The sequence below is a fragment of the Symphalangus syndactylus genome, chromosome 14, assembly GCF_028878055.3.
Source record: "Symphalangus syndactylus isolate Jambi chromosome 14, NHGRI_mSymSyn1-v2.1_pri, whole genome shotgun sequence".
Classification (NCBI taxonomy): Eukaryota; Metazoa; Chordata; class Mammalia; order Primates; family Hylobatidae; genus Symphalangus; species Symphalangus syndactylus.
In genome coordinates, this window is record NC_072436.2 from 16,526,189 (window position 1) to 16,549,287 (window position 23,099).

A 23,099-nucleotide genomic window follows, 5' to 3' on the forward strand; every position below is an offset into this window, starting at 1 on the left:
GATTGCTTGAGCTCAGGAGTTCAAGAGCAGCCTGGGCCACATGACGAAACTCTGTCTCTACAAAAAATTAGCCAGGTGTGGTGGCGCATGCCTGTAGTTACAGCTACTTGGGAGGCTGAGGCAGGAGAACTGCCTGAGCCCAGGAGTTCGAGGCTGCAGTGAGCCATAATTGTGCCATTGCACTCTAGCCTGGGCAACAGAGGAAGACCCTGTCTCTGGTTTGACAAAGATGGTCCTTCCCAGTGTCCTTTGGTATGCAGAGCTTCCTGGAAGGGAGTTGGACAGTAAGACTTCCAGAAGACTATTGCAAGCCCGCCCACTCCCGCCTGCTCTGAGGCCTCCTTGGAGAATGGGGTTGGTCCCAGCTGAGACTCTCTGGCAAGAAATGATATGAAGGACTCCCAAGGGGCTGCCACCTTCCAAAGGGCAAGCGGTTTATACCGGGGAACTTATTTCTCCACCAAGCCTTAGAGATTGACGGGGCAGGGGGCTGGGGCCAGTGTGTGGCTGTGGCTGCAATACCCTCCTGCCCCAGCCTCTCCCCGCCACTCCACCCAGTTTTATTGTGGAGGTTGTGGTTGTTATAGCAGCTGGCATTGATAACCAACTGATTGCCTAGACATTTGCATTTTACAGAGGACTTACTTCTAATTGATAGAAATTCAGACTGAATTAAAGAGAAAATACTACTTCAGAGAATTAAAGTTCACTCCCTTTGAGGAGAAGGAGTCCTTCGAACAACCCCCTGAGTCTTAGAGTCAGTCTGGTGCCACGCGCCTCTGTGTTTTAAACTACCCCGAAGAATTCTGTCTCTGGAAACAGGACCCCGAGAAGGGTTACTGCAGGTCGGGACTGGAACGTGACCGGGCTCAATTCAAGTGAAGTCAACAACTATTTCTGGGTTCCCCTCCGTACCAGGCACATGTCTAAGCCCCGGTCCACATTAGAGGCTTCACGGCAGCCTCACCTTTCAGATCCAGGAGTCCACATTGCACAACTCCAGGAGTTCGAGACTGAGCAACACAGCGAGACCCTGCCTCTAAAAAAGAAAAATGAAAATGAAAAAATAAAAACATAAAGCTGTTGGCAGCTGCCACAGACTCAAGACAGCCTGGACAACTCTTTGCATCAAATTTCAAATCTCCCGACAAGAAAACTGCTGTGTTTTCCAGCATGCAAACTGTCAGGCATGGTGACTCATGCTGTAATCCTAGCACTCAGGGAGGCCAAGGCAAAAGGATCGCTTGAGCCCAAGAGTTCAAGACCAGCCTGGGCAATAAGGCGAGACCCCATCTTTACAAAAAATAAAAAAGTCAGGCATGGTGGCACGTGTTTGTAGTGCCAGCTACTCAGGAGGCTGAGGCAGGAGGATCACTTGAGCCCAAGAATTCCAGGCTGCAGTGAGCTGTGATCGTACCACTGTACTCCAGCCTGGGGGACGGAGCGAGGCCCCGTCTCAAAAAACACACAAGCAAACAGACATCATGGCGAGAAGCAGCTGTGACCCACCTTCTCCCACTCAGTGAGGACTTCTCTTAGGATGTCCCCAACCCACTGCACCCACAAGGCTTCTCTGCACTCATCTGGTATCAAAGCTGGGAGCTTTCTTTAGCAGAGGATTGCAGACACATAGTGGTCATTGTTTAAATAACTTTTTACTTCTCCCTTAATAAGATATTTGAAACTGTTTTTATATTTCATATTAAAAATAAACCTAAGAGTCCAGAGAAACTTGCCACCAGTTCTGCAGCCATGAGCAATTCTCTCCTCCCTCTGGCCTCAGTTTCCTTGTCTGTGAGATGGGGAGGATCTTTGATCTTGATCTTTAGTGGGTCCCCCCACCATGGCCCCCATGTGAGCAGATCTCCGCTTTGGCACTCTCTTCACTCTTCTTAATAGTTCTCCCCAACTCCCAAGCAATTCCAGATGTTCCTATGGGGCTGTGATTGACAAAGCTATTGGCAGGTGCCACCTACGTGAGCCACATCTTTTCCTGGAGCCACGCAGGAAGAAGCTTTGTCCTCCACACACAGAGCCGGGATGAAGCAGGGGCAAAGGGGAAAGAGGCGACACGTGCTGGTGGCTGGGAGTGCTTCCTGCTGCTCCCCGGAGCCCCCAGCCCTGCTGGCCCTCAGGGAAGCCAATCGAGCTGATGGCAAGAGACGGCCTGGGAAACCCAGCTGCCTGTCTGTTGGTCACTGTCGTCAAGGGCAGGCTGAGGAGGACGTGGGCCAGGGACAAGGGAGCCGTCCCTGGACTTCCTGGGGCCCATGAGAGCTCCTATGGTGATGGCAAGGCAGGACAAAGGCCTATGTCTTCCTTATCACACTGTAATCTGAACCTGGTTCCTCCTCCCGGGGCCTCTGAGCAGCTATCCTATTGGTGTTAGAATCAAACACCACGGAGGCATAGTGAAGTTCTTCCCTGGGGGCGGCCTGCAGAGAGAAAGCAAGAAACCGGAGGCTTGGGAGAGGCAAGGGAAGGAAGGACCCCCAGCATAGGACGAAGGAGGGAGGACACCTGAGGGGCCTTGGGGAGGCCTCACTGTAGAGGCTCCACTGTCCTGGCCTCTTTCTCTCCATGATCCTGTCCACCCAGCTGCTCCTCCCCACCTGGGCAAGCAGCAGCACAACATCCCCAGCATGAGAGGCAGGAGGCTCTGGGGGCTCCCGGGGGCTGACCCAGCCTGGTCCATTCTACAGGGAAGAAATTGAGGTCCTGAGACCTGGCTGGGCTCCCCCAAGACACCTCTGTGCTTCTCTTAATGAAATATTCTCGCGGCCAGGCGCAGTGGCTCAAGCCTCTAATCCCAGCACTTTGGGAGGCCAAGGAGGGTGGATCACTTGAAGTCAGGAGTTTGAGACCAGCCTGGGCAACATAGTGAAACCCAGTCTCTATTAAAAATACAAAAATTAGCTGGGCGTGGTGGTGGGCACCTGTAATCCCAGCTACTTGGGAGGCTGGGGCAGGAGGATCACTTGAACCGGGGAGGTGGAGGTTGCAATGGCCGAGATTGCACCACTGCTCTCCAGCCTGGCGACAGAGTGAGACTCTGTCTCAAAAAAAAAAAAAGAAAATAAAAGAAAAAAAAAAGGAAAAGTTCTCACAATGAAGCAGCCATGGGTCCCTTTCTGAGGTCCCTTTCTGCAGAGGATGCCTAATTCTCTAGGTGGAGTTGAAGCCAGTACAGGGGTACTGCGTTGGCCCTGCAGCTCTGATTAACTTGCTGTACTGTGGGCATGAGTCCCAACGTGTACCAAGGGGGCTGGGAGAAGAGTAAGACCATGTCCCATCCACTTTAGATCATGAGACAACAAGTTAGAACAACAAGGCTGTTGCTGGTCCCAGGCCATGCAGCTTTGTGGACACAAGATCATGTCACGCAAGGAAGGAGTCAGGTTTGACCATCGCAGGGGCACTCAGAAACTTGGCCAGGAGCTGGCCGGGTGTGGTGGCTCAGTCCTGTAATCCTAGCACTTTGGGAAGCCAGGGCAGGCGGATCACTTGAGGTCAGGAGTCTGAGACCAGCCTGGCCAACATGGTGAAGCCCTATCTCTACTAAAAATACAAAAATCAGCCAGTGCAGTGGCATGTGTCTGTAGTCCCAGCTACTCTGGAGGCTGAGGCTGAGGCAGGAGAATTGCTTGGACCTGGGAGGCCGAGATTGCAGCGAGCCAAGACTTTGCCACTGCATTCCAGCCTGGGGAACAGAGCAAGATTCCACCTAAAAAAAGAAAGAAAGAAGGAAAGAGAGAGAGAAAGAAAGAAAGAAAGAGAGAGAGAGAGAGAAAGAAAGAAAGAAAGAAAGAAGAAAAGAAAGAAAGAAAGAAAGAAAGAAAGAAAGAAAGAAAGAAAGAAAGAAAGAAGAAAAGAAAGAAAGAAAGAAAGAAAGAAAGGAACTTGGCCAGGAGCCATCCAGGACCCTGGGCCCCCAGACCACCCTCATCCTCATGCAGACAGCTGGCGGGAGGTTGGGGAGGGGTGTGGCTATCAGGGGACCCGGAAGTGGCAGGTCTGGATCCCCTCTTCCCCTGTCAGGTGCAAAACGGCGGCCTGGGGAGAACGGTACCAGGCTGGAGATATCCCAGGGAGTTGGGCCACTTTTCCAGGCAGACTAGTAACAGTGTCCCCTGTCACCCTGGTGCCAGCCCTCCATGGCACCACACAACATGTCTGAGGGGTCCCTTCAGCTCCCAGGCCTGGGCGGTCATTTAAGCATCCTTGCTGATGCTTACGTCTCTCCCGATCCTCTCTGCCAGGCTAACCCCAGCTTCTGCTTGAAGTCTCCCACTAGTAGGTGGGTCACGACCCAGGGAGGCAGCCCCCATCCCATTATCCCAGTTGAAGGTGGCTGCGCCAAAGGGTTGACCCACAGCGGGTCACAGACAAAAACCTGGAAAGCAGAATTGATGCCAAAGAGATGATGAGACCAAAACAGTGAGAAGTCACAGGTTCATGATACACAGCAGGTGCTTAACCCATGCTGGACTTCACGGACTGTCAGAGCCACAGCTGCTGGCCACCCCTCCAACCCCCCAGCCACAATGACACCAAGCCCTTCTAAGGACCTCTGCTCTGGCAAAATCTACACTTGCTCCATCTCCGTGTGGCCCTGTCCCTGACAGGCACAAGATCACCAAGCCGATCCCTTCCTTCCCCTTCTGCCCAGCCTCCTAGGGGTGCCCTGGCACAGCCCAGGGGCTGCATGCCCAAAAGCCGAGCTCCCGCACTTACCACGGTGCTGTATTCCACCTCCACCTCCCTTGGTGGTGCTGGCTTTTCCTGCAGAGGCCACATCAGCAGCTCCAGATTTGCGTAGTGCAGCTCACTCTGCTTGGCAGCCTGGGAGGGCAGGATGTCCCAGGTGGGTGTCCTCGGAGCCCTGCAGCCTCTGTCCCTGCATTTCTGCATGTGTCTCCCCTTCCTCTATGCTCTGAGCACCTCAGCCCCCACCTTCCCCTTCCTGCCTCCATCCCACTCCATCCAGTAGTTGAATGTTCCCCAGGTCAGCTTGGCTGGGAGGGCCTCCCTTCATTCCATTTGCCCTGGTGGGGAGGGGACAGGCTGGCCAGGTCTCAGAACAAGACCCAGTGACCACATCTCCCAGCATTGTTCGTCCTGCTCTGGGTGAGCTCCCCACTCCATCCATCCTCCATTGGCCGATGGGACTGTCCAACTTCCCAGCATCCTCTGTACCCTCTGCCCAGCCACCTGATACACCTCCTGCTGAAGCCCCCCTTACCTGCTTGGGGTTCTGGGACAGCTCTGAATGGTCACCAGCTAGAGACAAGAGGAGAGGAAGGCGGTTGAATCCTGGCCGGAACAACGGCCAGGATGGAGGACCCTACAAGCCTTCTGGGAAAAGACCTTTCCCTAGAGACCTCAGCCCTGGGGACCTATCCCTTGAGGCCTGAAGCTTGGTAGGAACTCAAGGGTTTGTTGAGTGAGTGAATTAGTGACTTAGTAAATGAATGAATGAACACAGGATGAGTGAATAAATGGAGAAATAGAAAGATTCCAGCTGGGCCGGGTGCAGTGGCTTACACCTGTAATCTCAGTGCTTTGGGATGCTGAGGAGGGCAGATCATTTGAGGTCAGGAGTTCGAGACCAGCCTGGCCAATAGGGTGAAACCCCGTCTCTACTAAAAATACAAGTATTAGCTGGGCATGGTGGCATGTGCCCTGTAGTCCCAGCTACTTGGGAGGCTGAGACAGGAGAATTGCTTGAACCTGGGAGACGGAGGTTGCAGTGAGCTGAGATCATGCCACTGCACTCCAGCCTGGGCAACAGAGCAAGACTCTGTCTCAAAAAAAAAAAAAAAAAAAAGAAGAAGAAGAAAGAGAGAAAGAAAGAAAGGAAAGAAAGATCCCAGCTGGAGGAGAGGGACCAAAGCAAGCTCTCAACACAGGATCTCACACAAATGTTTCCAGGGGAGGAAGGATGCCACCGAAAAGCCCTGTGCATCTGGGGCTTAGGGCTGCATCAGACTGTGGGAAGTTGCTGGGGCCTCTGCTCCCATCCCCGTGCCTGAGGTCTGCCCTCCCAGACAGCCCACCTGCCTGCTGCCCCAGGCCGTAGGGAAGGAGGCCTGTCAGCCCCAGGGACCCCAGCTCAGGCTTACACAGCCCTTGGCTGCCGGCACCTGCTCTATAGGAGTGCTGCCTGTGAGCACAGCCCTGTACACCCTAACCCTTTCACCCCAGGAGCCTGGACCAGGTGGGCAGTGGGTGACACACACGCTACTGATGCCCTTGGTTAGGTCCACAGCCAGGCAACCCCAGAGCCCACTGCACTGGATGCTGTGGGGATCTGTGGGCTCCTCCCCCAGAATCAAAGGGGAGGAGCCCACAGTTGGGAGACACAAGACCACATATAGTGACGGGCTTGCTGAGCCACATCTGACCTAACGGAGCATGCAGCCGGGTACTCTGGGGTGCGAAGTGCTCTGCTTCCAAATGTTGTGTGCAGGCACCACACTGCCCTCCCTGTCCCCACCTGGGACAAGCGTTCTGATGGGAAGGAGGAAAAGAGCTGGTGGGGACGAGACAGGAGTTCAATGCCCGGGAAGGAGGGTGGTAGTGAGAAGGTTTGGGGGAGCCAGAGGTAGGGGAAGCTCACTGAAGGTAAGACCCAGTCTACCCCAGTCACAATGGTGTCCCCAGTGCTCAGCATAGGCCTGGCACACAGTAGGTGCTCGGGACAGCTTCGTTGTGTGAATGAATGAACGACAAATGTGGGCCGGGGGAAAGAGTGGGGAGTAGGTGTGATGAGGCAGGTGTCAGGCTCCAGGCAGGGCAAGGGGAGGTCAACCTCGGCCACACAGTCAGGGGATGGGGCGCGGACTTGCAAAGCAGGGGACAGAGAGTCAAAAATGTTTGGTCTGAGTGTCACATTTCATAGCAATACTGTGGGACGAGGACATAGCTTTGAAGATGAGTGTCTGTGGTCAAGGCCTGACTACCCCAGGTGGGACAGAGGGGTGTGGGGAGCCAACTCACCTTTGATCCGTTTCTGAAACATCCTCCAGGCTAGCAGGGAGGCCCCTATCAACAGAAGCAGCAACAACGCCAACAGGGAGAGGAGCAGCGGGAACCTGGAGGAGGCACAGGATGGTGAGGGCAGGGCGAACTTGCCTTCTCCAACTTATTTTATTATTATTTATTTATTCATTTATTTATTTATTTGAGACAGGATCTGGCTCTGTTACCCAGCTGGAGTGCAGTGGTGATCATGGCTCACTGCAGCCTTGAACCCTGGGGCTCAAGTGATCTTCCTGCCTCAGCCTCCTGAGTAGCTGGGATTACAGGCACAGGCCACCACGGCTAATTTTTTTTTTTTTTTTTTTGAGACAGAGTCTCACTCTGTCACCCAGGCTGGAGTGCAGTGGCACGATATCTGCTCAATGCAAGCTCTGCCTCCAGGGTTCACGCCATTCTCCTGCCTCAGCCTCCCTAGTAGCTGGGACTACAGGCGCCTGCCACCACGCCCGGGTAATTTTTTGCATTTTTAGTAGAGACGGGGTTTCACTGTGTTAGCCCGGATGGTCTTGATCTCCTGACCTCGTGATCCACCCACCTCGGCCTCCCAAAGTGCTGGGATTACAGGCGTGAGCCACGGTGCCGGCCACCACAGCTAATTTTTAAATTTTTTGTAGAGACTCAGTCTTGCTATATTGCCCATGATGGTTTCAGACTCCTGAGCTCAAGCCACCCTCCTGCCTCAACCTCCCAAAGTGCTGGGATGACAGGCATGAGCCAATATACCTGGTCTCCTTCTCTAACTTTTTAAGTAGATAGATAAGGTCAATTAAAAAAATAGAGAGTATAAAGCCCCCTTTCTACACACCCCCCATTTACACATTTCCCAATTTCCCCACATACACACACATTCTGTTCTTAAGAACCTTCCAGAGTTTCTTTATGTGTATACAAGCAAATACGAATATACAGGATTTCCCTTCTCTTTTCACACAAAGGAGGCCTCGTCTAACACTATTCTGGTTTTACTTAACAATACATCTTAGAGGTCTTTCCACGTCAGTACATAAAGAAGTCCCTCACTCTTTTCTATAGCTGTAGGGTATTCCAACACATGGATAGACTGTGATTTATTTAAATGTTCCCACTGAATGGGCATTTCCCCCAGTCCTTTGCAATGGTAAATGTTGCTTATAAATCGCCTTGCAGCTCCACCTTTTCACACGTGACCACGAAGCAGCAGATTGACCAGGAGGCTGACGCAGCCCACCTTCAGGCCCCTCCATTGCTTGGGCCCCTTCCTTCATGCCTACAATTGCATTCATAATTTTCTCATCTTTTTCTTAGATTACCCACCCACCAACCCACCCCACAAACTGCACAACCTTCAGGCCCCACAGAACCCAGCGCTGCCACCTATGTGTATCTACAGGGTAAACTTCTGAAAGTGGCATGTTCAAGCCTGAATTTTGCCTTGTCTTATATGTTGGCAGAAGCCTGTGGAGGGGTTTATGGATGTTGTCTAGTAAAGAATCTGGCTGGCCTTTGTCCCTAGCTCTTAGGAGGGAGGATCTAAATCCTTAGAATGTCCCCAAAATTAGGAGTGTCTTTGTTGTTCATGAATCACACCTGGACTTTGGTAAGAAATGAGACAATAGGATGGGGTTGGTCACCAGAAAGACCAACCACGTAATTAGAGATTTGGAGCCCTGAGCCAGCCCAACCTCCCAAAGAGAGACTGGAGGTGGAGACAGTTCAATCACATCATGCCTATGTAATGAAACCCAAATAAAAACTCTGGACACCAAAGCTTGGAGGAGCTTCCTAGTTGATAAATATATTGAGGTGCCACAGGGAGGGTGCAGGTGATGCTCCCTGATTCCACCTGGAGAGGGCACAGAAACTGTTTGGGATCCTCCCAAGCCTTGTCCTCTGTGTCTCTGCATTGGCTGGTCCTAATCTTTATCCTTTATCCTTTATGATAAAACTGTAATTGTAAGTATAATGCTTTCCAGAGTTCTGAGTCTAACAAATTATTGAACCTGAGGGGGTCCTGGGAACCCCCAAATTTGCATCCAGTTGGTCAGAAGTGTGGTGGCCTGGGGATCCCCAAAGTTCGACTGGCATCTAAATCAGGGCGGTCTTGTGGATGTGGAAGTTCTTCACCTGTGGGGTCTGCACTAACTCTGGGTGGCTAGTACCAGGATTGAATTGTGGGGTTTTGTGCTAGAATAGGGAGTCCTGAATCCCAGAAAAGGTTTGTGACTGCACGTGTTTTTCTGGGGAGAATGTCCATAGATGTCAGATTCTATGTGGGGTTGGTAACCCCCAAAAAGGTTAAGAACCACTATTTAGAGAGGAGAACTCAAGAATTGGAAGCTTAGCCTTAGCCTCTTGTAGCTACTTGACTGGGCAAATTGCTTACCCTCTCTGAGTCTCAGTTTACTCATCTGTAAAATGGGGATTGATGTGGGTTGGCTGTGTCCCCACCCAAATCTCATCTTGAATTGTAGCTCCCATATAATTCCCACGTGTTGTGGGAGGGAGCTGGTGGGGGATAATTGAATCATGGGTGTGGTTTGCCCCATACTGTTCTCCTGGTAGTAAGTCTCACGAGATCTGATGGCTTTATAAGAGGAAACCCCTTTTTGCTTGGTTCTCATTCTCCGTCTTGCTTGCTGCCATGTAAGGCATGCCTTTCACCTTCTGCCTTGATTGTGAGGCCTCCTCAGCCATGTGGAACTGTGATTCCGTTAAACCTCTTTCTCATTATAATTTATCCACTCTCGGGTATGTCTTTATCAACAGTGTGAAACAGACTAATACAGGGAATGACGACAGCACAGGGATGCAGTGAAGGGCAAGTGAGAACGCTCATGTGAAGTGTCTAACACAGGCCTTATAGGATGTCACCAGCCCTCAGTAACTATCACTTTCCTTCCATCTGCCCCCCAACTTCTCCCCGACCTGAGCCCCCTTCCAAAGCCAAGGGCAGGTCCAAGCTGGGGTGTTCAGACTGTGGCTTCCAACCTGGGCCTGGGGCAAAGGGAGTGATGCACACCTCCAGCTGGCCCACATGGCCGAGGTCCCCACCCTGGGCTCCTCCTTAGCACAGGGCCCCCTCCATGTCTCAGGGTCTATGGTGCTTACTGTGAGTTCACGACCTCCTCATTTTCCTCCTGGATGCTGGCACCGTGGGTGGCACTCACTGCAAACAGGGTAGTGGATGATACAGGTGGAAATGCAGTTGTGGTTGTTGAGGTCTTGGCCGCAGTGACACTTGTAGGTGTCATTGACGTTGATGCTGGTGGCAAAACCACAAGTCAGACCCAGGGAGCTGTCCTCTGGCTCTCCCAGCACTCAGGATGCCTTTTTGGTTTGATTTCACACAAAATGCCCACTAAGGAAGGGGGCAGGATGCAGGACCCCGGGGCCGGAGTCTCTCCAGGACCCTCCTGGGCCAATTGGGCATTTCTGAACAGGACACAGGTGCCACTCCCAATGGTCCTGATTTTCCATCCTGCTGATGAGGGTCCAGGTGCTCCTGCGAGCCTCCGTGCTGCAGAGGAGTAGGTCTACACTGCAAATCTGACCTGTCATGTGGTAAGGCTCCTCCTGAGGGCAGCAGCTTCCCATCTGGCCCCCCAGCCTCTCTGTTGGGCCCCACCCTTCCCCCTCGCAGCTGTACTTCCGTGGGGCTGAGCCACAGGTGCGCTCCTGGCTCCTTCACAGGCAACGCTCTCTCAGCCTCCCTATCACTGGATCCTTCCCTTCTTCAATACCGGGCAGACATGTCGGCTGCTCCAGGAGAGACCCCCTGACTGTGTTCCCTTGGCCCCCACCTCTCTCTCTTACACACACACACACACACACACACACACACACTGTCTGCTTCACATCTCTGATTGGATTCCTGCCCCAACAATTCCAACCTGAGCCTGTTTAGGTGCTGAGGGAAGGAGGGGCTCACCTGGGAACACGGACACCTCAACCTGCAGATAGGGATCACGAAAGTCTAGGAGCCACGGCGTATCCACCCCACACCAGTAGGTGCCTGCGTCCTCCTCTGTGAGATTCTCCAGGGTCACTGTGAAGCTGAGGTTTGCAGGACTGTCCCTGATGGACACTCGGCCCTTCCTTGTTCCTGCTGGCCCTTTGGTCTCCACAATCTTGTCACATCGGAGAATCTGTGGTGGTCTGCACCAATATTTGTTGAGAGTCTTGTGTTTCTGTTCATAGCGACACTGCACGCTCAGGGATCCCCCCACGGGGCCCGCCACGGTGCTGGGGCCGCTCAGAGCAAAACAGCCTGAAAAACACAAGCCCGAGTCCCGGCTCCTCCTCAGATGAGCCTGGTCAGGGATGCCCTGGGGTCAGGGCCACATGGACCCTGGGGGTGTGGAGGAGGCAGCCGCAGGCAGACAGGTCTTGTCCACCCAGGAGCAGGGACTGAGGATGAGAGGCTCCCTCCATGCGCATGTGGAAATAGGGCAGAGGCTTTCCATGGAGACTGGCAGAGCTCAGGCTGGGCGCCCTGGGGTCACCTCCTCCAAAGATTCCCCGACTCCACATCAGCACCCCCAGCCCTCAGCCCCTGACTCCTTCACCTCATATCAGCTCCATCAGCCAGATCACAGCTTGAGCATTCTCTTTTCTACTCTATCAGCCTCAACATTTTGCTCATAGCAGCCCGTTTCTCTAGCCCCTGCCTCCTTTCCCTTACCCTTCCCACCCCTCTCACCCACCAGGGGCCTCCTGCTTCCAAACCTGTCAGGACCATGAGAACTCACCTGTAAGCACCTGCCCTCCCGGGAGGGCCACCCCAGCCCTGGGCAACCCCGCAAGAGGAAGACCAGCCCACATACTGATCTGGTCCCACCAGGGGGGCAAACCCGGGCAGTAATAGGGTTGTCAAGCCATTTTCACAAGAATACTGGCTGGGTACAGTGGGTCATGCCTGTAATCCCAGCACTTTGGAAGGCTAAGGCAGGTGGATCACTTGAGGCCAGGAGCTCGAGACCAGCCTGGCCAACATGGTGAAACCTGTCTCTACTAAGAATACAAAAATTAGTCTAGCATGGTGGCATGCGCCTGTTATTGCAGCTACTGGGGAGGCTGAGGCACGAGAATCGCTTCAACTCCGGAGGCAGAGGTTATGTTGAGCTGAGATCTTGCCACTGCATTCCAGCCTGAGTGACAGAGCAGAGACTCCGTCTCAAAAAAAAGTCACAAATGCAGAAGGCTCGCTGACGAAAACTTTCATTTATCCTGTGTCTTAGTTTGCCCAGCTCTCCTAGACTTAAATCTCAGAAATAAATGAGCTTCCTTGAAAATTATGTCTATCATTTTCCCAAATAATTCGCAGATGCAAAGTGAGGAGAGTAAGGTGAAGGCTCGAAGCTAGCATCGGCCGCCAAACAGAGGACACACAGCCCCTGCCCCGGGCAGATGGGCATGTGCCCGCTGGGCAGTTGTGTGTGCAGTGTCTCACTGCCCTTGTAATTCTGTGGCCCCATATTGGCCGGGGATGGCGGGAGCGGGGCTTGCTCCCCTTTCCTAGGGTTAGAACTTTTTTTTTTTTAAGGTGGAGGCTCGCTCTGTCGCCCAGGCTGGAGTGCCGTGGCGGGATCTCGGCTCATTGCAACCTCTGCCTCATTGGTTCAAGCAATTCTCCTGCCTCAGCCTACCGAATAGCTAAGATTACAGGCGTCCACCACACCCGGATAATTTTTGTGCTTTTAGTAGAGATGGGGTTTCGCCATGTTGGCCTGTCTGGTCTCGAACTCCTGACCTCAGGTGATCCGCCTGCCTCGGCCTCCCAAAGTGCTGGGATTACAGGCATGAGCTACTGCACCCAGCCAAAACTCTTTAATTTTACTTATTGTTTCAAATGCTTAAATCTCTTCACACGTGAGATTTTGGGACCACTCGAATGAAAGCCTCAGGGGGGTAGGGGTCTCGTTCTTATACCTTCAACGTCTGCAGGTGCCTTGCACATGGTAGGTCCACTATAAAAACTTCACTGCAAGCTTCTCCTCAACCCCACTGGCTTCACACCCAGCCCACGGCTGCCCAAAGACGATGACAAGCTCCTCGGTGCCTCTCCCAGAGGCCCATCCAAACCTCTCCTCGCCTGATGTACAGATCCCCTGCAGAGAAGGCCTTTCTAAGCTTGTCACAGATGTGATGCTTCCTGAGACTCTCAGCGGCAATTGCCAGGACAAAGCAGAAAGAACCTCAGAAGCATCTGCGTTTACATCTCTATCCTATTACGTATCAGCTGTGTGCTCCGGGGCAAGTTAGTTAACCTCTCTGAGCTTCAGACACCTTGCATATAAAGTGGTGACAATTGTTCCTGACTCATATGGCCTTTGCGGGTGTTAAATGAGATCACAGGTGTAAAACGCCTGGTAAATAATATTAGGTTATATCACATGAAATGGCTGATATTCAACTTTTTGACCAAGACAACAGGGTTTCACATGACTCGAGCTAATAAAAATAGATAACCTTTGGGCTGGCCTAAATAAGACATGACAAGAGAGAAGGACCATAGATGAAGAAAGAATGAAGAGTCAAGATATTTTGCAGAAATTCTCTACATAAAATTCATAAACTTAGATGAACGTGATTTTCTAGAAAAACACAAATCACTAAAATTGACACATTAAGTACTTAATAAGTAAATGGAGCCTGGGCAACATGGTGAGATTCCATCTCTACAAAAAAATACAAAAATTAGCCAGGCGTGCTGGTGCACACGTGTGGTCCCAGTTACTCAAGAGGCTGAGGTGGGAGGATCACTTTAGCCCAGGAGGTGGAGGCTGCAGTGAGCTATGATTGCATCACTGCACTTCAGCCTGGGTGACAGAGTGAGACCCTGACTCAAATAAATAAATCCGCCAGGTGTAGTGGCTCATGCCTGTAATCCTAGCACTTTGGGAGGCCAAAGCGGGAGGATTGCTTGAGCCTAGGCGTTTGAGGCCAGCCTGGGCAACGTGGTGAGACCCCCATCTCTACCAAAAATACAAAAAATTAGTCAGGCGTGGTGGCACATGCCTGTATTCCCAGCTACTCAGCAGGCTGAGGTGGGAGGATCACTTGAGTCCAGGAGGTGGAGGTTGCGGTGAGCCGTGATCACACCACTACACTCCAGCCTGGGCGACAGAGTGAGACTCTATCTCAAAAAAAAAAAAAAAAAGTAAATAAATACTGTCAGTTCTCAGCCCTCCTTCACCTAAGACACTGTTCCTGCTCCCTGTCCTGACCCGATTCCCTGCCTCTCCTGGGCTGCGAATCGTCATCTTTCTTTGTCCATGTTTTGGCTTCTCTCCTGACCTCAGTGACCCTGCCACCTCTGCCCACAGCACCCAATCCTGTCTCTCGTCCTACTCCAGTATCTGACTTCCCTTTGGGTTTAGTTTCTCTCTCCCTCTCTCTCTCTCTCTCCTGATTAACTTCTCTCCTCTGAAATCTTGGATAAAAACTGTCACCCAATCATCTCCCCAAAGCTCTGTTCCACCTGTGAAGGTGTCATTATAATTTAGAGATTGCGAAGTGTCAGAAAACCCTCCGTTTACTTCCCCACTTACCTGGAACGATCACACGGATCCCCAGTGCTCCCAGGCTTGTGTTTCTGCACTTTCTCTCTTCCAACCCGAATCACCACCCCCAATCCCTCTAATCATAAACAGGAGACTGGGGACCACCTTGGGGCCAGGGTCCTCTACCAGGATATTCCTCTGTTGTCTTAATGTTTTCCTTTAAGATCACAGAATCTTGACCCATTAACTCTCAGATAAATGACTGAATAGTCCAACTCAAGAGGTCAGAAGAGGAACACACACACGCACACACAACACAGAACCAGGTCATCTTTCACGAATTGGTGAATTCACAGAAATCAGTGAATTAAGAAACAGAAAAACAGTGGAGTTAGTATACACATTAATAAATGGATTTTTTGGTAAGGGGTCAACAATTAATTATTTTATTTTATTTTTTTGAGACAGAGTTTCGCTCTTGTCGCCCAGGCCAGAGTTCAGTGGCATGATCTCGGCTCACTGCAATCTCCACCTCCTGGGTTCAAGCGACTCTCATGTCTCAGCCTCCCGAGTGGCTGGGACTACAGGGTGCGCGCTACCGTGCCTGGCTAATTTTGTCTTTTTAGTAGACACGGGGTTTCACCATGTTGGCCAGGCTGGTCTCAAACTCCTGACCTCAAGTGATCCACCCGCCTTGGCCCCCCAAAGTGCTGGGATTACAGGTGTGAGCCAACGTGCCTGGCCTCAAACAATTAATTAGACTAGTGGGTAGCCAGACCAAAAAAAAGACACAGATACAAAATTCCAAAGAAAAATAACAGTTTAATTTGCAAATCTCTACAAATAAGTCTGTAAACCTGGACGACACTGATGATTTTTTAAGAAAATATAAATTATCAAGGTAGGCCAAGAAAGAGACAAGGTCTTGCTTTCTATATTGCCCAGGCCAGTCTCGAACTCCTGGGCTCAAGCTATCCTCCCACCTCAACCTCCCAAAATTCTGGGATTACAGGTGTGAGCCACTGCACCCAGCTAGATTTTTTTAAACGTAGAACAAAAATGATGAGTGTTATTAAGAAATTCTTTCCCTTCCATCAAAGAAAAGAAGCAAAACTCAGACAGTTTTACAAGTTAGTTCTCTCAAAACTTCAAGGAACAAATAATTTCAGTTTTATTTAAACATTTGCAGAGAACACAGAAACAGGGAGATCTCCCTAATTCTTTTCATGAAGCCAGCATAATATATCAAGACAAACATATGACCAGATCTCCTAATGTAATTCACCTCCTTCATAGCTGAAAGGATAAAAATAATAATTTCTATAAATAATAAAAATGGTATTTTGTGGGGGCCAGAGGCCAAGGCTGGCAGATTGCCTGAGCTCAGGAGTTCGAGACTACCTTGGGCAATATGGTGAAACCCCGTCTCTACTAAAACACAAAAAATTAGCCAGCAGTGGTGGCGGGTGCCTGTAATCCCAGCTACTCAAGAGGCTGAGGCAGGAGAATCGCTTGAACCCAGGAGGTGGAGGTTGCAGTGAGCCGAGATTAAGCCACTGCACTCCAGCCCTGGGTGATAGAGTGAGATTCTGTCTCCAAAAAAATAAATAAATAAAAATAAAATAAAAAATGTTTTGTAGGGGCCAGGTGTGGTGGTTCATGCCTGTAATCCCAGCATTTTGGGAGGACAAGGTGGGAGGATCCCTTGATCCCAGGAGGTGGAGGCCAGCCTGGGCAACATGGTAAGACCTTGTCCCTAAAAAAAATTAAGAATCCAGCTGTGTGTGGTGGCACACACCTGTAGTCTCAGCTACTGGGGAGGTTGAGGTGGGAGGATCACTGGAGCCTGGGAGGTGGAGGCTGCAGTGAACCGTGATTGCACCACTGCACTCCAGTTTGGGTGATGGAGGGAGACCCTGTCTCAAAAAAATAAAAATGTTGGCCAGGCTTGGTGGCTCACCCCTGCAATCCCAGCACTTTGGGAGGCCAAGGCAAGTGGATCACCTGAGTTTGGGAGTTTGAGACCAGCCTGACCAACATGGAGAAATCCCATCTCTACTAAAAATACAAAATTAGCCTGGCGTGGTGGCACATGCCTGTAATCTCAGCTACTCGGGAGGCTGAGGCAGGAGAATCACTTGAACCTGGGAGGCGTAGATTGCAGTGAGCCAAGATCGTGCCACTGCACTCCAGCCTGGGCAACAAGAGCAAAATTCCATCTCAAAATAAATAAATAAATAAATAAAAGTAAAAATGCTTTGTGGATAGTCATTGGTGGATCCCTTTGTAATAATGAGAAGCTCTGGTCCTTTTCCCCTGAGTCAGCGACAAGGCAGGGCCAACCACTACCACTGCGTCCACTGGGCCTCTTTCTGGCTGTACCAGCCAAGAAGTCAATGGGAGAAAGAGAAACAGATTATCAGACAGGAACTGAAACCTCCCCATGCACACGGATCCTATAAAACAGAAGAACACCCAAGAGAACCGCAGGAATACCGGTCATGGGAGGATGACCCGTTTCCAAGTCAAGACACCAAAAGTAATAACCTTCCCACAGACAAATAGCAAATATAATTGCCTCCGATCTGTAAGGAAAGCAACCACAAAGATGTAAAATATCCTAGGACTAGGCCTGAGGAGTCTGCACAGGACCTATCTGAGGAGAGCGGTGGACGTGACTGAAGGCACAACAGGTGACTCTGCGGGAGGAATCCCTGCGCTTGGACAGGGAAGGCTCAACCCCACACTTCTCCCTAAAGAAGATCTCAGCGCTTCTCTGCCCGATCTTTTCCCTCCTCGCCCTCCCCACCACCTTTTCTGTCCCCTCTGTCCCATATCCCCTTCTTGGAGAGGACTGACCCTGGTTCTCAGGCCCACGCACGGGCTAATCCCAGCCAGGCCTGCCTCGGGACTTCCCCTGCTCAGGCTCCAGCCGCTGGGCTGCCCTGGTTAAATCTCCGCATTCCAGAGACTATCGACCTGCTCCCCACCCCGACCCTATCTCCCTCACCGCCCCACCGCCCCTCCACACCCTGCGCCTAGTGAGCCGGGCATCTCCCCCACCATCCCCACACCCCCCTCCTCCACACCCTGCACCCAGTGAGCCTGGCATCTCCCCCACCCTTACCACATGCCCCTTGCAGTCAGTGGCTGCCACTCTCCACCCCCCGACACATCCTGCCTCTCGTCCCCCTTCCTGTAAGAATTCAACTGAAAACCTAAAAGGTCCCTTTTCTGCCCCCACCCCTTATCACTCGCCCCGCTGTGCTTCAGCCAAGGTACGTGGGTGCAGAGCCGGGAGAGGCTCTGGCTCCTTCCTCTCCCAGGGGTGTGGCCCTTCATCTGTCCATCTTATATGGTGGACAGAGCACACCTCATTCTGCGTTCTGCACGGAGTCCAGACTCGGGGTGTCTCGTGTGACACCTGCCCTGAGGCCCTGCCCCTCGCACCCTCCCTCCCTGCTGCAGACTTTCCCGGGCAGGGAGACTCTCACCTGGGACCCAGAGAAGCAACAGAGCCCAAGGCAGCCACATGGTCCCTTCCCCAGCACAGGCGGCACTTGCAGCAGCACCAGGCCTCAGCTGGACCCGAGGGGAGAATCACGCCTCCAAGGCCCCGACTTCTGCTTTTCTTGGTGCCGCGCTGCTTCCTTGTTCAGCTTCTTTTGGTTCTATTCCTGGAGCCGGTCAGAAAATGGAGGAAGCTGGAGAGCCCCGACTAAGGCTCCCCAGGAACGGCACATCCTCCTTAACCCAGGTTGAGGCTGCAGGTTCCTCAGCTATTTCTAGTGATGAGACCTCTCCCTGTAGTGACTCCGTAGCTTGCAGGACTGATCCCCGACTCTCACTTCCCCGGGTCTCCTCCTAGTGGAAGGCCCAATAACTCCTCCCTCCTTTCCTTGTGGTCAAGATGGGCAACCCTGGGGGTGGGACCCGCTGAGCTGGCTCCTCTCACCCTCGGTGGTGCCCACGAGGAGGCTGCCAAGGGGAACTCCCCTTTCTTGAGTCCCTCTCCTGAGTCCTTTGGGGGTCCAGGCCTGGGCTTCGGGGCTCAAGGAAGGGGAGTTGTCATCGTGGCCCCAGAGTCCCTGAATGGTTCCTAGTCTTGGAAATGCGTCCTCAACTCGACACGGAGAGTCCTCCAGCCATGCCTGCCTTTCTATATAGCCACACTGGAGCCAGCTCGGGGCTGGGCACAGAGCAGGGAGTCAGCGAGCCTGCAAGGACCCCTTTCCTTCCTGATCCACACAGAGTTCAGACTCTAAACACACACACACACTCACACACTCACACTCACAAACACAATCACACACACACTCACACACACATTCACAAACTCACACTCACACACACCCACATACACACACTCACATACACACAAACACACACATACACACAAACACATTCACAAACACACACATACACACAAACACACATTCATGCACACACACATACACACAAACACAGGCACTCTCACTCACATTCACAAACTCACATTCACACACAAATTCACCCACACTGATACACACACACATTCACACACATACACATTCACACACATTGAAACACACACACTCACATTCACACAATGCACTTACACACATATACAACTGAAATACACTCACACATTCACACACACAAACACACACACACTGACACATTCACACACAGTCACATACACTCACACACACACAGTCTCACACACAGAATGACCAGGTGGGCACAGGAAATGCCACTCCTAATGTGTAATGCGTCACCTGGGAGCTTGCAGTCCCCAAGCTCAGAGCGTCCACCCACACGGAGCCCTGCGCCAGCTATAGGATCCCAAGAACGCCCTTCCCTCTGGCTCTTTTTGGAATGTTTCACTTTCCTCTTCCTTCTGGCCACAGGAGCACCTTGCCCAGGAAGGTGTCAGGAAGCCAAGGAGAACTGTGGGCTCTGCTGCTGGAAGATTCAAGGACAGAGCCTGGTGGACATTGTGAAAATTTTCATGATGATGCAGTCATAGATTAACTAAAACTCATTAAGATCCAGGACACTTTGGGGCCAGGCGCGGTGGCCCCTCCTGTAGTCCCAGCACTTTGGGAGGCTGAGGCAGGTGGATCACGAGGTCAGGAGTTCGAGACCAGCCTGGCCAACGTGGCAAAACCCTGTCTCTACTAAAAATAAAAAAATGTGGCGGGCACCTGCAATCCCAGCTACTTGGAAGGGTGAGGCAGGAGAATCGCTTGAACTCGGGAGGCAAAGGTTGCAGTGAGCCGAGAACGTGCCATTGCACTCCAGCCTGGGTGACAAGAGCAAGACTCTGTCTCAAAAAAAAAAAAAAAAAAAGATCCAAGACACTTTGGATCATGACACTGTTGAGCTGAACATAAAAATGCAGGAGATGCGTCATATTCGGTGGCTTATGTGGCCTGATCATTGCAAAGTTTCTCAAAAATTATTTTTTGAGTCAACTATGACCAAAAAGGCACTGCTGCAGTCTTGAACGTCCAGGCCAGACAGAGAAGCAGAAGCCTAAGTTCTGGCGTGGCTTGTCCACTTACCACCGAATGACCTTGAGCAAAGCCTGTGGTTTCTGTAAAACGTCAATAATGACAGCTCCTCTGCGGGAATAAATATTATAATGATTATACAAATACTGAAATGTCAGTGTTCCTTAACATCCTCAGGTCAGTTTTTTCTGAGGGAATACATCTCTACTTTTGATGAAAGGTAATAGGAAAATTGGATTCTACAGGAAGTGTGCTTTACACTTTAATCTATGGGATGCAATTCTCCTTAGGCACATAGAGAAGCACCTGACTTCCTGCAAAGGAGAAGGGATCAGGGAACTTAGACCCTGCCACGCCCATCCTGCTCACCCCATCCTGTCCACAAACCCAAAGGAAGAAACAAAATGGTGCAAAATAACCACAAAACATGAGAGAATTCAGGAAGTTGCACATTCTGGCTGTGTCCTGCTAGCCATCAGGTGACGTGACTCGGGGAGGAGGAGCTGAGGCCACAGGGCTGAGGCCCATTTCCCAGGGTGGGGGTGGGAGGTGGTCCCACAGCAGCCACAAAACTTCTGATCAGCTCTGGAGTCTCTTCCTGGTGTGGACACACGTGCTCAGAGGCCAGTGAGGGGTGCTGGTGGTGATGCGGGGTTGGGAGCTTTCTGGGAAGACCTGCAGCAGCAGCATTGAGTCCTGTGAACCACCCAGTCCTCAGAAAAGATTTGGGGAGTGGACGGGCTGTGGTATTTCTCAGCAGAACTTCCCTTTTGAAAGCAGCCCAATCTCTTTCCCCATCCACTCTGTTCCCCATTCACTCTGTTCCTTCCTCCCCCTGAGCTTGAAGTAAGGAGGGCCTTGGCCCCATGGGTGCCATTCAAGGGCGGCCCAGAGGCTGGGCACGCAGAGCTGAGAAGTGGGATCAGGGAGGCGTGACTGTGGCCACCCCATAGGGACGAACAGTTTGAGAGCTGCTGAGCACAGGATGGAGAGTGGGGGCAGGCTGACCTCTGGGGGAAACCTACTGCCTCTTGGTGCTCTTGCTGTGTGTACTTTTGAGTTGGGTACTCAGGGTCTGAATGAGATTTGCAGGGGGAGGGGCATTAGGGAAGGACAGAGGTTGGGGACTAGGAAGATCTCGCTACCTTTCCCCAGGAGCCTGGGTGAGACCAGCTGCAAGAGCCTGATGCTACCTGGGGACTGCCCATGCCCTGGCCTCCTGCCCATCTCTGGGGAAGCTTCCCCACCCCTCCTGCACCCCCCAGAGGCTGAGGCAGCTTCAGCAACCCATGCCCCAGCACATCCCATGGTCCCCGGGCCATACATGGTCCACACCAGCTGGTCACGATGACTGGTTACCTGCTCTCCTGCTTGGTCCTGGGTGTATTGTGGTCAAGAGGAAGAGGAAGAGGAAGCTGTAGGCAGATGTGTGGTGGTCACAGTCAGAGGCCTGGGAGCCTCAGCGTCCCCCAGGGTTTCCTGTCCATGGTGCCACTGCTCCATGCAGGCCCCAAACTCAATCACAGGGGCCTGGCCTGGAAATAACTTCTCTGCTTTGGAGAGAGGAGCCTGGCACGGGACCTGGCTCGGAAATAACTTCTCTGCTTTGGAGAGAGGAGCCTGGCACGGGACCTGGCTCGGAAATAACTTCTCTGCTTTGGAGAGAGGAGCCTGGCACGGGACCTGGCTCAATAGCCCGGGGACCGTGGAGCTCAGCAGCGCACCAGAAGCACTTAAGATCTGTGCATTTCACCAAAGTTACAACTCAACAAAAACCAGATTCAACCAGAGGCCAGTGGTCCGCATACCTGGAAAAAGAATCAGGCTGGGCATGGTGGCTCACGCCTGTAATCCCAGCACTTTGGGAGGCGGGGGGTGGGGGGAGTGGATCAACTGAGGTCAGGAGTTCGAGACCAGCCCGGCCAACATGGTGAAACCCCGTCTCTACTAAAAATACAAAAATTAGCTGGGCATGGTGGCAGGTGCCTGTAATCCCAGCTACTTGGGAGGCTGAGGCAGGAGAATCACTTGAACTGGGAGGCAGAGGTTGCGGTGAGCCAAGATCGCACCACTGCACTGCAGCCTGGGCAACAAGAGCGAGACTCCGTCTCAAAAAAAAAAAAAAAAGAAAAGAAAAGAAAAAGAAAAAGAACTGGTAGAGCATCAAGCCACTTCTCAACCTCACCCCAGGCCCATCTCCAGGGATGTATAGAGGTGGTGGTGGAGAGAGAGCGGCCTCTGTCTGGCACTGCCCTTTGGTGTCTCTGATGAGCCCCAAGTAATTACCAGGGATAGCATCTTGGATCAGGATGGGGTGGGAGGCGGGTAAAGGGTGCCTGCCTCAGGGAAGCCCCACGACCATGACAATGGTGCCGCACGGCGGGGAAGGTCAGAGTCCTGAGCTGCAGGTGCGTCCTTGCTTGGAGCCAGTTTCCTCACTGTGAAATGGGAACATAGCGCTACAGCCTGCCCTGTATTCCTCAGGCTGCTGGGAGGCCTCAGATGAGATCAGAGATGTGAATGCACCTGCGCAAACTTCAGGGCTGTTTGAAGGTGTTTGTTGAACTCCCATCATGTACACATGTGAATCTATATGCCTCACAGCTCAGACAGGTGAGGTCACTTGCCTGTAAGAACCCACATCTGTCCACCATATTGAACCCCAAACTCCAGCCCACTGTGCAGTAACTCCCTAGGGGGGACCTCTACTAGCCTTTCCCCTTGTTTTTTTTTTTTTTTTTTTTTCTGTCACCTCCGCTGCCAGACCCCCTTAGACCCTTCCTGGCACTAATTAGTTGTTAAGTTTTTCAAAGAGCTGACTCCCTCCTTCTTGCAAAGTGAGAGGAAACAGGGAAGCTTGTCAACTAACCAAGTACCAAAGTAGTTAGAAACTCCCAACAGAAGGAATGGAGCTCCCTGCCTCTCTGGGGATGAGGAATTGAGTGCTATGTGTAGGTGCTGCATGTCAACACAGCTGAAGGCAAGGTCTACTGGCCAGTACTGGCCTAGCCTGGACCTAGGTGTGCCCAACATATTCCTATCTGGCTCCATGGCACCCCAAACCCCAGCACCTTCTCTCTGC

At 52.0% G+C, this 23,099-nt stretch overlaps 1 protein-coding gene across 4 annotated transcripts; it reads right to left on the minus strand.

The window, feature by feature from the left end:
* Window positions 1-1,636: 1,636 nt before the first annotated feature.
* CD300A (CD300a molecule) lies at window positions 1,637-18,423 on the minus strand. 4 transcript variants are annotated; one of them, XM_055242991.2, is made up of 7 exons: window positions 18,017-18,423; window positions 10,949-11,287; window positions 10,129-10,282; window positions 7,000-7,094; window positions 5,243-5,280; window positions 4,735-4,842; window positions 1,637-2,435 (listed from the first exon to the last, which is right to left on the minus strand). In XM_055242991.2, the coding sequence occupies exons 1-7, from the start codon at window positions 18,054-18,056 to the stop codon at window positions 2,310-2,312; spliced, it is 900 nt and encodes a 299-aa protein (XP_055098966.1). In that variant the 5' UTR covers window positions 18,057-18,423; the 3' UTR covers window positions 1,637-2,309. The 4 variants fall into 4 exon arrangements, with proteins under 4 accessions (XP_055098966.1, XP_063472621.1, XP_055098967.1 ...); XM_063616551.1 differs by lacking the exon at window positions 4,735-4,842 and having other exon boundaries at window positions 18,017-18,409; XM_055242992.2 differs by lacking the exon at window positions 10,949-11,287 and having other exon boundaries at window positions 18,017-18,363.
* Window positions 18,424-23,099: the final 4,676 nt, after the last annotated feature.

What these genes read in the sequence shown, in the direction of transcription:
- CD300A (XM_055242991.2), bottom strand. Translation starts at nt 18,056, where the DNA reads ATGTGGCTGCCTTGGGCTCTGTTGCTTCTCTGGGTCCCAG. An exon ending in TGAGGTGTCCGTGTTCCCAG is followed by an intron (nt 10,283 to 10,948) that starts GTGAGCCCCTCC and finishes TTTTGCCACCAG; the next exon opens with CATCAACGTCAATGACACCT. An exon ending in GAGGAGGTCGTGAACTCACA is followed by an intron (nt 7,095 to 10,128) that starts GTAAGCACCATA and finishes TGCCTCCTCCAG; the next exon opens with GTTCCCGCTGCTCCTCTCCC.